At 44.6% G+C, this 12,207-nt stretch overlaps 1 protein-coding gene across 2 annotated transcripts in view; it reads right to left on the bottom strand.

Annotated features, from left to right (window-relative positions):
- Positions 1–11,726, bottom strand: part of SYT10 (synaptotagmin 10) — a gene marked incomplete at both ends in the record, with an annotated part of 38,236 nt that extends 26,510 nt beyond the window's left edge. Inside the window, one exon of one of the 2 annotated variants that reach the window (XM_084268239.1) lies at positions 11,576–11,726. In XM_084268239.1, the coding sequence (XP_084124365.1) occupies positions 11,576–11,726 (151 nt within the window). The remainder of the gene's footprint in view (positions 1–11,575) is intronic. The other variant, XM_084268240.1, reaches the window with a different exon arrangement.
- Positions 11,727–12,207: the final 481 nt, after the last annotated feature.

The raw sequence follows: 12,207 nt of genomic DNA, 5'->3' as shown, positions 1-12,207 counted from the left end.
TGAAAGAGTAGACAATGGCAGGACAAGGGGGAATGGATTAAAGCTGAAAGAGGGAAGGTTTAGATTAGATGTTAGGGGGAAGTTTTTTACAGAGAGAGTGGTGAGGTGCTGGAGCAGGCTGCCCAGAGAGATGGTGGATGCCCCATTCCTGGGGGTGTTCATGGCCAGGTTGGATGGGGCCCTGGGCAACCTTGTGTAGATCCAGGCCTGGAGGTTGGTGGCCATGCCTATGTCAGGGGGGTTGGAACTGTATGATCCTTGGGGTCCCTTCCAACCCAGACCATTCCATGATTAACTCCATGAAGCCTTATGTAGTTCACGTGTCCTTTGAGAGATGAAGATTCCAATACAAAATTTTGGAATATTTTCTTTATTAATATACAATACCCAGACACATTTCTTAGTTACAAACACCGACTCCAAGGCCTATTCAACATGAAGATGTGTGAGAATTAGCTAAAAAACCCAGAAAATTTTGTCTGGAGATTTGGTAGATATGGCTCTGATCAACCTCACTTTATATACATTCTGGCCAGTGTCATGGGTGAATTGGCAGGGTATGTGTTTCTTGATTTAAAGAGCATGGCACAAACTGCTACCTCCTTGGCCAGTTCCTGACAGTCCTGAAAAAGGTGTCCTCCTTTTCTGCCTGCAGTTAAATGACAAAATGCAGCCCTTGGAATACACAGCAGCCTAATAAGAAATTCGTATGGCAAATTCTGAATAAAGATACTTCCATAAAATGAATGGATGCATAATTATGTCTAATAATAATGTAACACAAGAAGAAAACATTACTTTTGGATATGATTTTTCTAGATAATTTTTCCCCAGTAAGCATTATTAGACTATCTGGTTTAATCTATTTACCCTGATCTTCCTGAGCGCAGTAATTTTTACTTGGCTTGTTCACATTCCGCAGCAGACTGTCCTACCTTGACAAGATGATGTTACACGATGCTGAGTTTGCAGCTTTCATTAGTTACTCATTTTGTTCCAAATTTGTATTATTGATGTGTTTTTTTGGTAGTTCTAATTTACAGTCATTGCTTCTTCCACGTCTTTGTATAAGAGACGAAAAGATATGATACGCTTAATAAGACATGCCTGTACAAAATGTAAATAATAAAATAAAATGTTCCAGGAAACAAACCCAGGACTTGAAACTCAAGTGTGTATACCAGTTCCTAGAATTATTTTAAATTGGGCCACTTCATAGTCTCCCAGCCAATTCCCGGGCATGGATGAGGAATTAGAGAAGGCCAGTGTTCATTCTTAATAGGTGGTTTGGATGTGGCCTTCAAGTTGGCCTCAGTGCCAGAGAATGGTCATAAATTAATTTAATGATTTAATACAGAGGTATGGAGTACTAAAGGAACTTTTTGATAAACTGCCCTAAATATTTTTCCATTCTCAAACCCTGATAAAAAGTAGAAGCCTTGAAAATGTTGATCTATCAGAAATTAAAAACAAAACCAAAACCAAACCCCCCAAAAAACCAGAGAGAGAGCAAAAAAACCCAATTAAATTTGGGGTAATTTGTAATATTTCCAGCTCATCTTAACATTGGCATAATTAGGTTGCATTTTGAGAAAAAGGCTTTTAGATGTGACAATTGTATTTTTTTTTTCATTTAGGAAACACTGAAACAGGATGTTTTAATAACTTTGAAACTGATGGAAGTATTTCAAAACCAGAAATATGAAAATTGATCCCTTCCAGCTGAGTTTCAATTTGATGAATAGATACTATCAGTTGAAAAACATTCCATCAAAGCATTTCCAACCAATTCTATTTCAAGTTTTTCACTGAAAGACATTTTTCAAGCCTTCAAATAACTTGGTATCTCTTTTCAACACCTACTCCTGTACTTCAACTTTTTCTAGGCTTTTTCTTCTGTATTTCCATTAAACTATTTCCAATTCTATGCCTGTCTCAAAATCTTTACAGAAAATAGGTTTATAGTTCTAAAAACAAATCACATTAAGCATCTTAAGTCTCAAGAGCAGATGAAAGATGTAGAATCTAATTCTACAAACAGTTGTACAAATGATACATCTCTGAGATGCAGAGGAGGCCCCATCCCTGGAGGCATTCAAGGTCAGGCTTGATAAGGCTCTGAGTGACCTGATCTAGTGAAGATGTCCCTGCCTACTGCAGGGTGGTTGGGCTAGATAATCTCTAAAGGTCCCTTCCAACCTTACACGTTCTATGATTCTATGATTTTTGCTACTTTACTGACCTATGGCACTTCATGACACAACTGATACTTGAAAAGAAACATGAAATATTGTCATTTCCAGGAAATTGACCAAAAGAGTTACTTTTAGACTCTAATTAAATTTACTGCCATAATTGCTAAAAAGCAATCAGTGTGTCATATAAATTGGCATAAAAATAACATTCTTTAATTTCCTCCCTTCTGACAGTCAGCTGAGCAGTTGCAAGAGATATGCTGTTATGTGAAAACCGCAATCATCTGCAGAAGAGCAGTCAAACTGAGCTTCCCAGACCCTTCGCTGATTAAGCTGGGTATGTCTCTTGAATTCCTTTTCATAGGAAGTTTGGCTTAAGAATAAAAAACATTAACAGACAGTTCTGCAGACTAGGATCTTCTTCACTTCCCTGTCAGGGAAACCGGGGTGGGAAGGAAAATCGGTACTGAAGGATGAATGCGTCATCAACCAGAGTTGTAACTTTATGTATCAAGTATTGTTTAAAGATGCAGAACTGGTGGAAATTCAAGGGCTGCCCAAACTTTCAGAGGCAGAAGGAGATTCACTTACTCTGCTGGGACAATGTTACTTGCCAACAATGTAAACACTGGTCTCCGGTACTAAGGAAGAGAAAAATAATCTCAAACTAGAAGCAGTTGTTTGACAACTCTTTTTTTGAACTGCTAATTACAGCATGTCTTCAATGTTGCATGTTTGCACAAAACAGGACACCTTTCTTCACACTTATCTGTGCACACAGAATTATGCTTTTCCCATTCCTGTTCACATTGTGGGTAAACTTGGGAACATGAAGAAAATCCTCTTTCTCACATTCCCCTTTCTGATCAGTGGGAAATCTCCCAGGAGTTACCATTTCCCTCCTGGAGATATTCCTTTATTGACCTCTGTCCTTACTGTCATCTTCATACTCTTGATAAAATTTCATAACTGAAGAGAGTACCCTTTTTCTTTATGGTTTTCTATTTAAACTACTCATTCAAGATAAGGAATTTTGGCCAATTTTATGTTTCTCATTTGAGAAAGGCATGGCTTGTTGGGAAGCTCATGAATTTTATTTACCTGAAAGTCTTATAAATGTTTTATAAATATTCTCAGAAACATTTCCACTGTAAGAGGTTCCTTGACAGTCTTTCATATTTCTTTTCTTACCCCCTCGTTTCCCCCCAGATGCTAGCCAATGTCTTAAGCAATGGTTTAGGTATTATGGCTTCCAACACATTTTGAAACTTGCCTCAGAAAGTCCTACACATGAATCAATTCACAAACAGGCACATTGGCAGACTTCCATTTTCAAAACAAATTAAATTAATTTACATTTTAGTCCGTGCCCTGAGAACACGTGCCCCTTGATGCTTAATTCTGGGAAAACATACTCCACAAAACTATGATCTTGAATGGAGAGAGAGACCAGAAAGTGCCATGAGGTAGCTGCCCGTGTATTTAAGGGCAGGCACATATCTGATGTGAACCATGCTAAAGAGAAGGTACTCATCAGCAAAGGAAAAGGGGGGAAAAGGAACACCTGGGAAAAATGGGGATTGCATTCTTTTTTGTATCTCATCTCAGTTCTCTTAAATATTGAAAGTAAAATGTCTCTGTAACTTTTTTTCAAACATTTTTCTTGAACTTTTATTTTGTTCTCTTGTTCATCAGCCATGAAGAACTTCACCTTTCCATAGCTACCACTCTAAAGGGAACTCTTGTACCTGGAATATCAGGAGTCAGCTCAATCAGATAAAGGGAAGTGTCTCTGATTTTGTAGCATTTGGAGGGAAGCAGGAGCTTTTTCAGTTATAAACAGTCTGGGTCAAATAAATCTCCCCTATCTATCCCCATGTACATGCACTAGTTGGTCCAACCCATTATTTCTGCTGTTCAGTTTGCCTTGGGGAAATCTGAAGAACAAAACAAGTTGCTGGTGTTCATTTTTACATGGCATTAAATTCCACAAATACTTCTGCCTCATCCAAATCCCAGAAGATGGGGATATAATGCTTCAGTGTGCCTCAGACAGTGGCAGGTGCAGTCATGTATTTTCTCTCATAACCCGAGCCTGTCAAAACTCCTAACTTTATATTTCAAAATAGCCTTTCACTTACAAGTCTACATGTGATTGCCTGTTCTCATGGAGAAACATACTTTGAAGATCTTCCTCAAACCTTTTGACTGTAACCCTGTTGTGAATGTGTTCCCTCCTACGCTGTTAATTCAGTCTGATGTCTGAATATGTTGAGAACAGCCATCACCATCTACTGGCTGGTATATCACTGCTGCATGTTCACAGAGCTCTATGGCAGTACGTTTCGTGATGGTAAAGGAATCAAAGTCAGGTATCACTATGATTTACTACATCATCACAGCACATAAAATTAGTAATCTCTCATCAAAATAATTTTATCTAAGTTAACTATTTATGAAAGTATCAGATGATCTCTATCTGTCCAACCACAAATGGAATGCCCTCTTTTGCCTTTTGAAACTGCAGATACGGGACTTCAGATTACTTGATGTACAGCAGATATAGGGTATTTCCCAAAAGCGCCTTCTCCTAGCCCACATTGCCTTCTGTTTTCCAGAAATCAGAAGGAATTTGCCAAAACAGCTGCACGTTCATGAGCCTCAGCACGATTCTCGTGCTGTGTGTAACTAGAGACGATGGCTCTCGCTTTTAAAGCCTGACTGGGTTGTTGTGTTTTGCCTGCAGTGTAGGCAGTGAAAGAAGTTGTCACTGAACATTGGCCTCTATTCTCTAACATACCAAACATAAATTATTTCTTTCCACTTCCAAGGCTTTTTCTGGACTACCTACTTCCTTCCTTGTTAACTCTCAATCTCAATAGGAGGTAACTCCCATCTCTGTTCAACCCATCTCTGCCCTGCCTTGCCTTCCATTAAACAAAAACCCAGCTTTGGGCTTCGTCTCACACTGCTCTCACACTTGTGAGGACATCCCTGAAAGCATCTTCAAGAGAATCTCATTATCCTTTCAGACAAGAAAACGAAATGAAAACACGTCATAACCCCACTGGACTGCCATTAATCATAAGCACACCATAGCTGCTGCAAGGTTCACACAGCTCAAGTGTCATTTTTTAATTGTCATGGTTGTGTTCGTTCTTACTCGGCGGTATATAATGAACACCTCACACATATCATGAGACCCAGCAAATCCCTCTGTCTCTTTATCTTCATCATTACAGATATGTTCTCCAGCTGTTCCAGCCGTTTCTGCATTTTTCATCTCTATTTCTCTCTGCAAATCGTGTACAGAGGAGGATTCTTTTGTAAAACTTGTTTTTACTGTGTATGGCTGCTGTCTGCATATTGAGCACTTCTGCATTGATGTGACTGCCTTCGCATTTATTGTACATAAATCTGGTCTCTGCGGTATGTTTTCTAATATGTTCTACCTTTGAGCTGCTCAACTAGATAGATGCATTTCTGGTTTTCACAGCTTGCTAGCACCGATTTTGCAAAGCATATTCCACCCCCCACCAACCCTGTGTTTCTCTCTGGTAATAACTTTGCTCTGACCAGGTGATGAGCTGTGCCATAAATAATTCTATCAGTCTGTTAACTGTTCAGATATTCATTATTTAGTTTTATTACATTTCTATGTATCAGAATGCTCAATTGTTTCACACCACAGTTACTTTCTCATGAAGAGAAATGTTCCTTTCTTGTATGATGTCTTACACTTATGACAGTAGTCTCCACACTCATTCAAGCTATTTCTGGTCCCCTTCATGCTCGCTTTGGCACAGTTGAGAACTCACAAGCACTCTACTGGCTAAATCGATTCTTTCTCCAGGCAGTGTCAATACACCTAAACCTTATACTCTAGGTATATGTGTGTCTGCAGTCTGTGCACACATGCAGATTTAAAGGCACTGGGACTGAATGTAAATCATCAGTTGCCATCAACAGGTTTGAGAGCTGTCAGGGACGCAGATGGCAGCCAATGAGAAACTTACTCCAGCTACAGCAAGAGGACCCGTGACATTGTTCCTCAGGGAAAAGTGAAGCTATATTACAGAATGGGCATGCATAGGGTGCTCCAGTGTTTTCTGACTCACTCTGTACTTCTATGGAAAACTATCTATCAGGTGAAGGGCTAGAAAGTCAATAGGTTCATGGCAACAAAATAATTGTGAGTAGAATATTTAAGTGAATAACAAATGATCCTGTAGAAGCTGATGCTCTTTGCATAATCAACTTAAAATAAATCATTGTCTGACAAGCAAAAGAGCAAGAGCGAACATCACTCCCTAAACTCTGTAGCTACTCTAGATGGAAAAAATACGCCCTTCTGGCAGGTAAGCAACTGGGTTTCCAGCTCTGTTATAAACACTGGTTCCCCACAAGAACTGGTAATGAGACAGGAAAGTTCTGCAGGACCAGCAAGCCTACAAAAAAAAGCAAAGACAGCATAAAGTGCCCACCATTTGCAGAGGACGTGCAATGAATTTTAAATGTCTCCACAGAGCAAGATGCCAAAGCTCCTCTTACTACACTCCATGCAATTGACTTAACCTTCAGGAATGCTCCCAGCTGGCCCTTTGATGTGCTTGGTTCCTTTGAAAATGATGAGGGATGCTTAACTGGCAAAAAATTAATTAAAGTCCTTTATTAATCAGATGACCTGAGTAAAAATACAGGTGTAAACAAGCTGCATATATGAATTTTGGACACTTCTAGAACATAATTTAGTTGGATTAGAGATAAATTTTGTTAGGTGCGATCCTGCACTTCCAGCTCCCATTTATTTTCCACCTGAATTCTTCCTATTAGTTGATAAACATCTTAATCGTTTTCATCAAATCTACTGGAAATAAAGGTGTATAAAAGCCCCACAATACTGTTGCACTTCTAAGTCAGCATTTTGCCAAAGATGCTAATACCCTCAGAAGAAAGCTCACAGAGTCATCTAACTATATACGGGTACCATAAATGTAAACAGCTTCCTAATCTTTTTGCTTAAGCATTCCCCTGAGATGAGAGAATTAATAGTCCTTGTAATTACCAGGGCAGAAAATATAACAGCAGATGTCGTTTCTACACTAATTGTCTAAAGCTCTTAGAATTTTACGAAATGATTTATCTCACTAAGATTCTTTGTTATGAGTTCCATAGATTAATTATCCATTACACTAAATATGATTACCCCTTCTTGACCCAAGCAGTGAGCAGTAATTGAGGGTCCTAAGGTGGCAGTGGTGTCACCGAGAGGAAAAAACTACTGAAGAATCAGCCGTTTCTTTGGTGTAATCCTGTTTGCCCACAAAGAATGTTCAAACTCTTAATTCTCTGAGTATAAGAGGAATCTAACACATGAAAGTTTTTTGAGGGCTTTTTTGTTGCTGTTAGCAGCAAACTGAATGCCCTTGTTGGTTTATTTTGTTGTACTCTGCCTGCCCAAAGACAGACTCTTGATTTTTTTTGTTCTGTGTCTCTGGCTCCCTCCTCTTTGTGTTTGATTCTGTTATCCTTGTTATGCTGCTTTCTTATACCTAGACACCTACGCTATCAAAAAAAATCAGTACCCAGCCTTTCTGTTTGCCAGTGACACTTCTCTCAGGTCATGAGGTCAGTATTATCTCATATTTTGCTTCAAGCCTATGATTGGGTGGTGCATCTTTTGTCTCAAGTAGCTGATTCCTCGGAGAAGCTTGGCTGCTTTTCACAGCCTAGCTGAACAGAAAGCAATCATTACACCCACCAACATAACTGTATCACAGCAGTTCTCGTTGCCTTTTTTTAACATTTTCAGCTTCCAGACCACATTTTGTTCTTGTATTAAATAGAAATGGTCCGCTTTCCTTTTTACCAGCTACTCTTCTACTTACTGAAATGTTTCTTATTCTTTGCTTTCCAAATATGGGTTTCCTCATCTTTTAGGCTTCCTTTCTTCAATGAAATATCATTAGTGATTTTTACTTATGCTGTCTTGGCGACACTTGAGATGTCTTCTTTTTGAGCTTAGGAAAACTGAATTAGCCTACCATTTAAAGAGAATATGCTATCTTTATATAGCCAATTATTATGTTATTTTCTCTTCGTTTTACACCATCTCCTGGGCTATCTGCTTTTTGGTTCTTCATTTAAAGTTTTGCTGTGATTCTATAGCATAACAACATAAAATAAACCATTATTAATAACTCTCTGACAGTCTTTTCTCCACATCTTCCAGAAGTTCTCCTCTTACAACTCAAGTATCTTCTTACTTTTACTACCATAGTTTATTTTCCATACACTTCCGCACTGGTTGCAGGAGCTAATTCCCAACACACTGCTACAGATGGAGCCCCAGAGAGCAAATAACTGAACTGGTATGGAAATATACCAGAAAAGCACTTCCCACATCATCATTTAGGACATGCAGCAAAACTGATAGGGCTACATTAGCCATTTCTCTTCTCTACCATACAGCCACAGATACAAGACACCAGAACTGTGCTGAAGTTACTCAGTCACCAAAGGATATGACTACACAATAGGGACTCAGACACCAAATACTGTCACCCTACATGTAAGACACAGGTATGTCGGGAAACACAAACGTTTATGGCTTCATCGTCAGGATGATGATGGAGAACACTTTAACATTTCTGAACAGGAAACTATGGATGTTCAACACTGTGGACAACATTAACGCTACCCATCTGGATGATAAGGAACTCTACGTGCACTTGAAGAGCAGAAGAGATGGCATGATTCATCTTTCAATGATTCCATTTCTTTCAGCCTAGACATTGTATTTATAACCTCTCAGTTCATAAAATTCATGTGAGTGATATTTATGCCTTGTCTATCCCAGTGTTTACATAATAAAATATGGTCAATTATCAACAAAGACGGTGTGTCTTTTCCTCCTCTGGAGCCAGAAAGCATTAATATATGCTCACTGGCAGCGTTATTAATGTGTCATTTAATAGATGTGCCAATAGAGTTGACCTTCATCACCTTATAATGGTTTCCTTTTAAGGAGAAAAAGGTGAGATTTAGGAGCTCAGCTGAGATGTGGGACCCAGTGGTTGAAGCTCCTGAGTTTTCCTAATCCAACAATTACAAATTAGTTATGGTTTACAAATGAAAAAACCCAAGAAGATAGCTGACTTTGAAGAAATGCCTAAGAAGCTGCTCCTGTTACCCCACACAATGCAGTACCAAGGCAACAGCTGAATATCTAAGTTTTCTAAACAGCAAACCTCACTTTACAGGGTGGGACATTTTCATACCGTTCACATCCCACCTCTTTACATATCCACTTTGTTTTTACATGACATGTAGTACTCATACCTCATGCAGAGCTCTCTAAAAGCCATATAGAGAAACTCGTCTTTTCAGAGCTGAACCTTCCAACGTCCATAGGGAAATTTTATTTTCATGGCACCTTCTAGGATTCAGACCAAGACAACTAACGCACAGTGTGCGACCCACACATCCTCAGCAGTTGGCACTTACAAAGCACAACAAATCCACGGTCCGTGAGGGTGGAAGCACTCACTCTATGACCCCCACCCCGCGCACCCTGCTGCCCCGGCGGGGAACGGGCGCCCGCGGCGGACCGAACCCCACCGCATCGGGTCAGGAAGAGCAGGGGTCGCCCCGCGCCCCTCCCTCCCACATCCTCCCATCCCTCCGGGCTGAGGCGCCGGGACTCTCCCGCCTGCCAACGGCTGGTAACTCGGGGCTTGTCTCAAGCGCAAAGCCCTGGGAAAACCGCGCAGATACCGGGAGCTAAAAGATGAATCGCTCCTCTCTGGCACAAGAGTTTTTTGGTCTGAGATACTACACATCACCCGGGATTCGCTGTAAAAGCTGTGGGCATTAGAAGAAAAGAAAGAAAAAAATAAACGTAACAGCTGCGGCGGGGACAACAGCGCAGCTGGGGCACATGCTGAGGACCTGCTGCTTTTCATGACTTGGTGTTAATTTATTTAATTTGCACTGTACGGTTGTTGTTTGCTGGCCATAACGCAAGCTGTCTATTTACGTTTATGGACAAACATAATAGGTTACCAATCCCTTCTGGCAGAAATTAAGTGCAGAACTTGGACTGAATTTCAAGCCCCGTCCTAAAAATAAGTATCAAAACCACGGGGTGCAGAGAGTGCTGTGCAGAATAACGCCAACAGCGCAGCGCAGATCCCAGAGGATCCTGACAACCCAGCAATCAGTGACCAAAGATATCACCGTTAGCAATCAAAATCCTGGTTTCGACCCCGACGATTTTTCTGGCTTCTGAGTAGTTAAATTAACCCGAATTCCCTCCTCCTTCCCCCTTGCACCTCCCCATCCCCAATTTTCCTGGACCTGTCCTGGAGAGCTGCCCTGACTCCACAGATTCCCACTGACTGTCAGAAATCTCTCCTGCCGCCCCCTGCGACTGACAGAGGGGACGAGCTGTACCTCAAAACCCTGCTCAGAGAGCGCCGGGCGCTCTGTCAAGTTTCATCACACGGATACCCCGAGCCGCGGCTCGGCGAGCTGGCCGCGGAGGCTGCCCGTACTCTCCTCCGCCGGCCCGGCCGCCCCCCGCGGAGCCGCCCCATCCTCCCTCCCGCCGCCCCCCGCGCAACCTGCTGCCGCGGCGCCGCCAGCCGTGCGCTCGGGGCCGACAGCGCGACACGCCAAACGCACACGGCCGGCTTGGGAGAAGAGAGGGGGGCGACCGGGCGGCAAACCACGCGTGGCGCGCCCGTCGTACGGGAACGCTACCCACCCGCGACATGAGCATCAAACACAGCCCTCTCCGCCGCTCCCCGCACGCACGGCCCCACGAACGCATGCAACAGCCCGGGTCCGTGCTTTGCATAAAGAGAAACTCCCACCGCGGGGAAAACCTCGCCAAAGCGGAGCTGCGGGGGGCAAGCGAGCGAGCTGCGGGGGGGAGACGGGACCGGGGCTGTCTCCGGCGGCGCGGCTACAGCCGACGGCGGGGCTCGCACGTTTTTCTCCCCTCGGCGCCTCTCCTCGCTCCCCGTCCCCACGCCTGCACCTCCCGCCCGCAGTCCGGCGTTTCTCCTGTCACCCCTGGGACGCTGGCTCCCACCCCAGGCGCGGGGGTCACCCCGCGGTGGCAGTTCGGAGGTCCTGGCGCTTGCCTGGCTGCCACCCGAGCGCGGAAGCCTCCGCGGGCTGCGAGAGGGAGATGATTTTAAATCGGGCTGTGTGACTGCCCCCCCTTCCGCCCCCTCCGCACGCAGGGAAGGCAAAGGAAAAAGTTGCGCTCTCCGGCCGCCCACGCCGGCGCTGCCCGCCCCGCGGCGGCGGCAGGACGGGCTCGGCGGCGGGGCGGCGGCCGGGACCAGGGGCGGAGGGGCCGGTATCGGTACCTGTGCCGCCGATGCCCTGGCGGGCGGTCTCCAGGGGGAAGATGCCGGCGCACTTCTCCCTCTCCACCTGCCCGCCCAGGCACAGCTCCGAGATGATCTGCAGCGCTTTGTGGCAGAGGCTGCCCACGCCGTCCTCCGCGGAGAAACTCATCTTCTGCCCCGGCCGCCCGCTAGGCCATGGCCGGAGCGGGACGGCTCCGCACTCGACCCGCGCAGCCTCCCGCGGGGAGCGGAGCGGGGCGGAGCGGCGGCGGCGGGAGCGGAGCGGCGGGCGCGACGCGAGTGAACCCGCGCTCTCATCCGAAGAAGTAGTGAAGGGTGGGGGGGTGGGGGGAGAGGGAGAGACAAAAAAAAGGGGGGGGGGGGGAGGGAAAAAAAAGAGGGGGGGGGGGGAAAGGCATCCAGTTAGCAACGCCTTTTGTGCCTAGCGGGCTTCGGTAGGCGGCTCGGCCAATGGCAGCCCAGCGCGGGGGGGCTCAGGTGGCGGGGGGTACTCTGCTCCTCGCGTCCCCGGGGAAACTTCCCCCCCACCACCACCCGCCCCATGGCCGGGCAGGGGCTGCGGCGGCGGCCGGGGCGAATGCCAGGGTACCGGCCCCGGTCGGGGCGCTGGCGGAGCGCGGGACGGCGCG

The sequence above is a fragment of the Gallinula chloropus genome (assembly GCF_964237585.1).
Source record: "Gallinula chloropus genome assembly, chromosome: 1".
NCBI classification, from domain to species: Eukaryota; Metazoa; Chordata; class Aves; order Gruiformes; family Rallidae; genus Gallinula; species Gallinula chloropus.
Note: the sequence above shows the minus strand (reverse complement) of the source record. Positions and strands in the feature narration are given on the sequence as shown.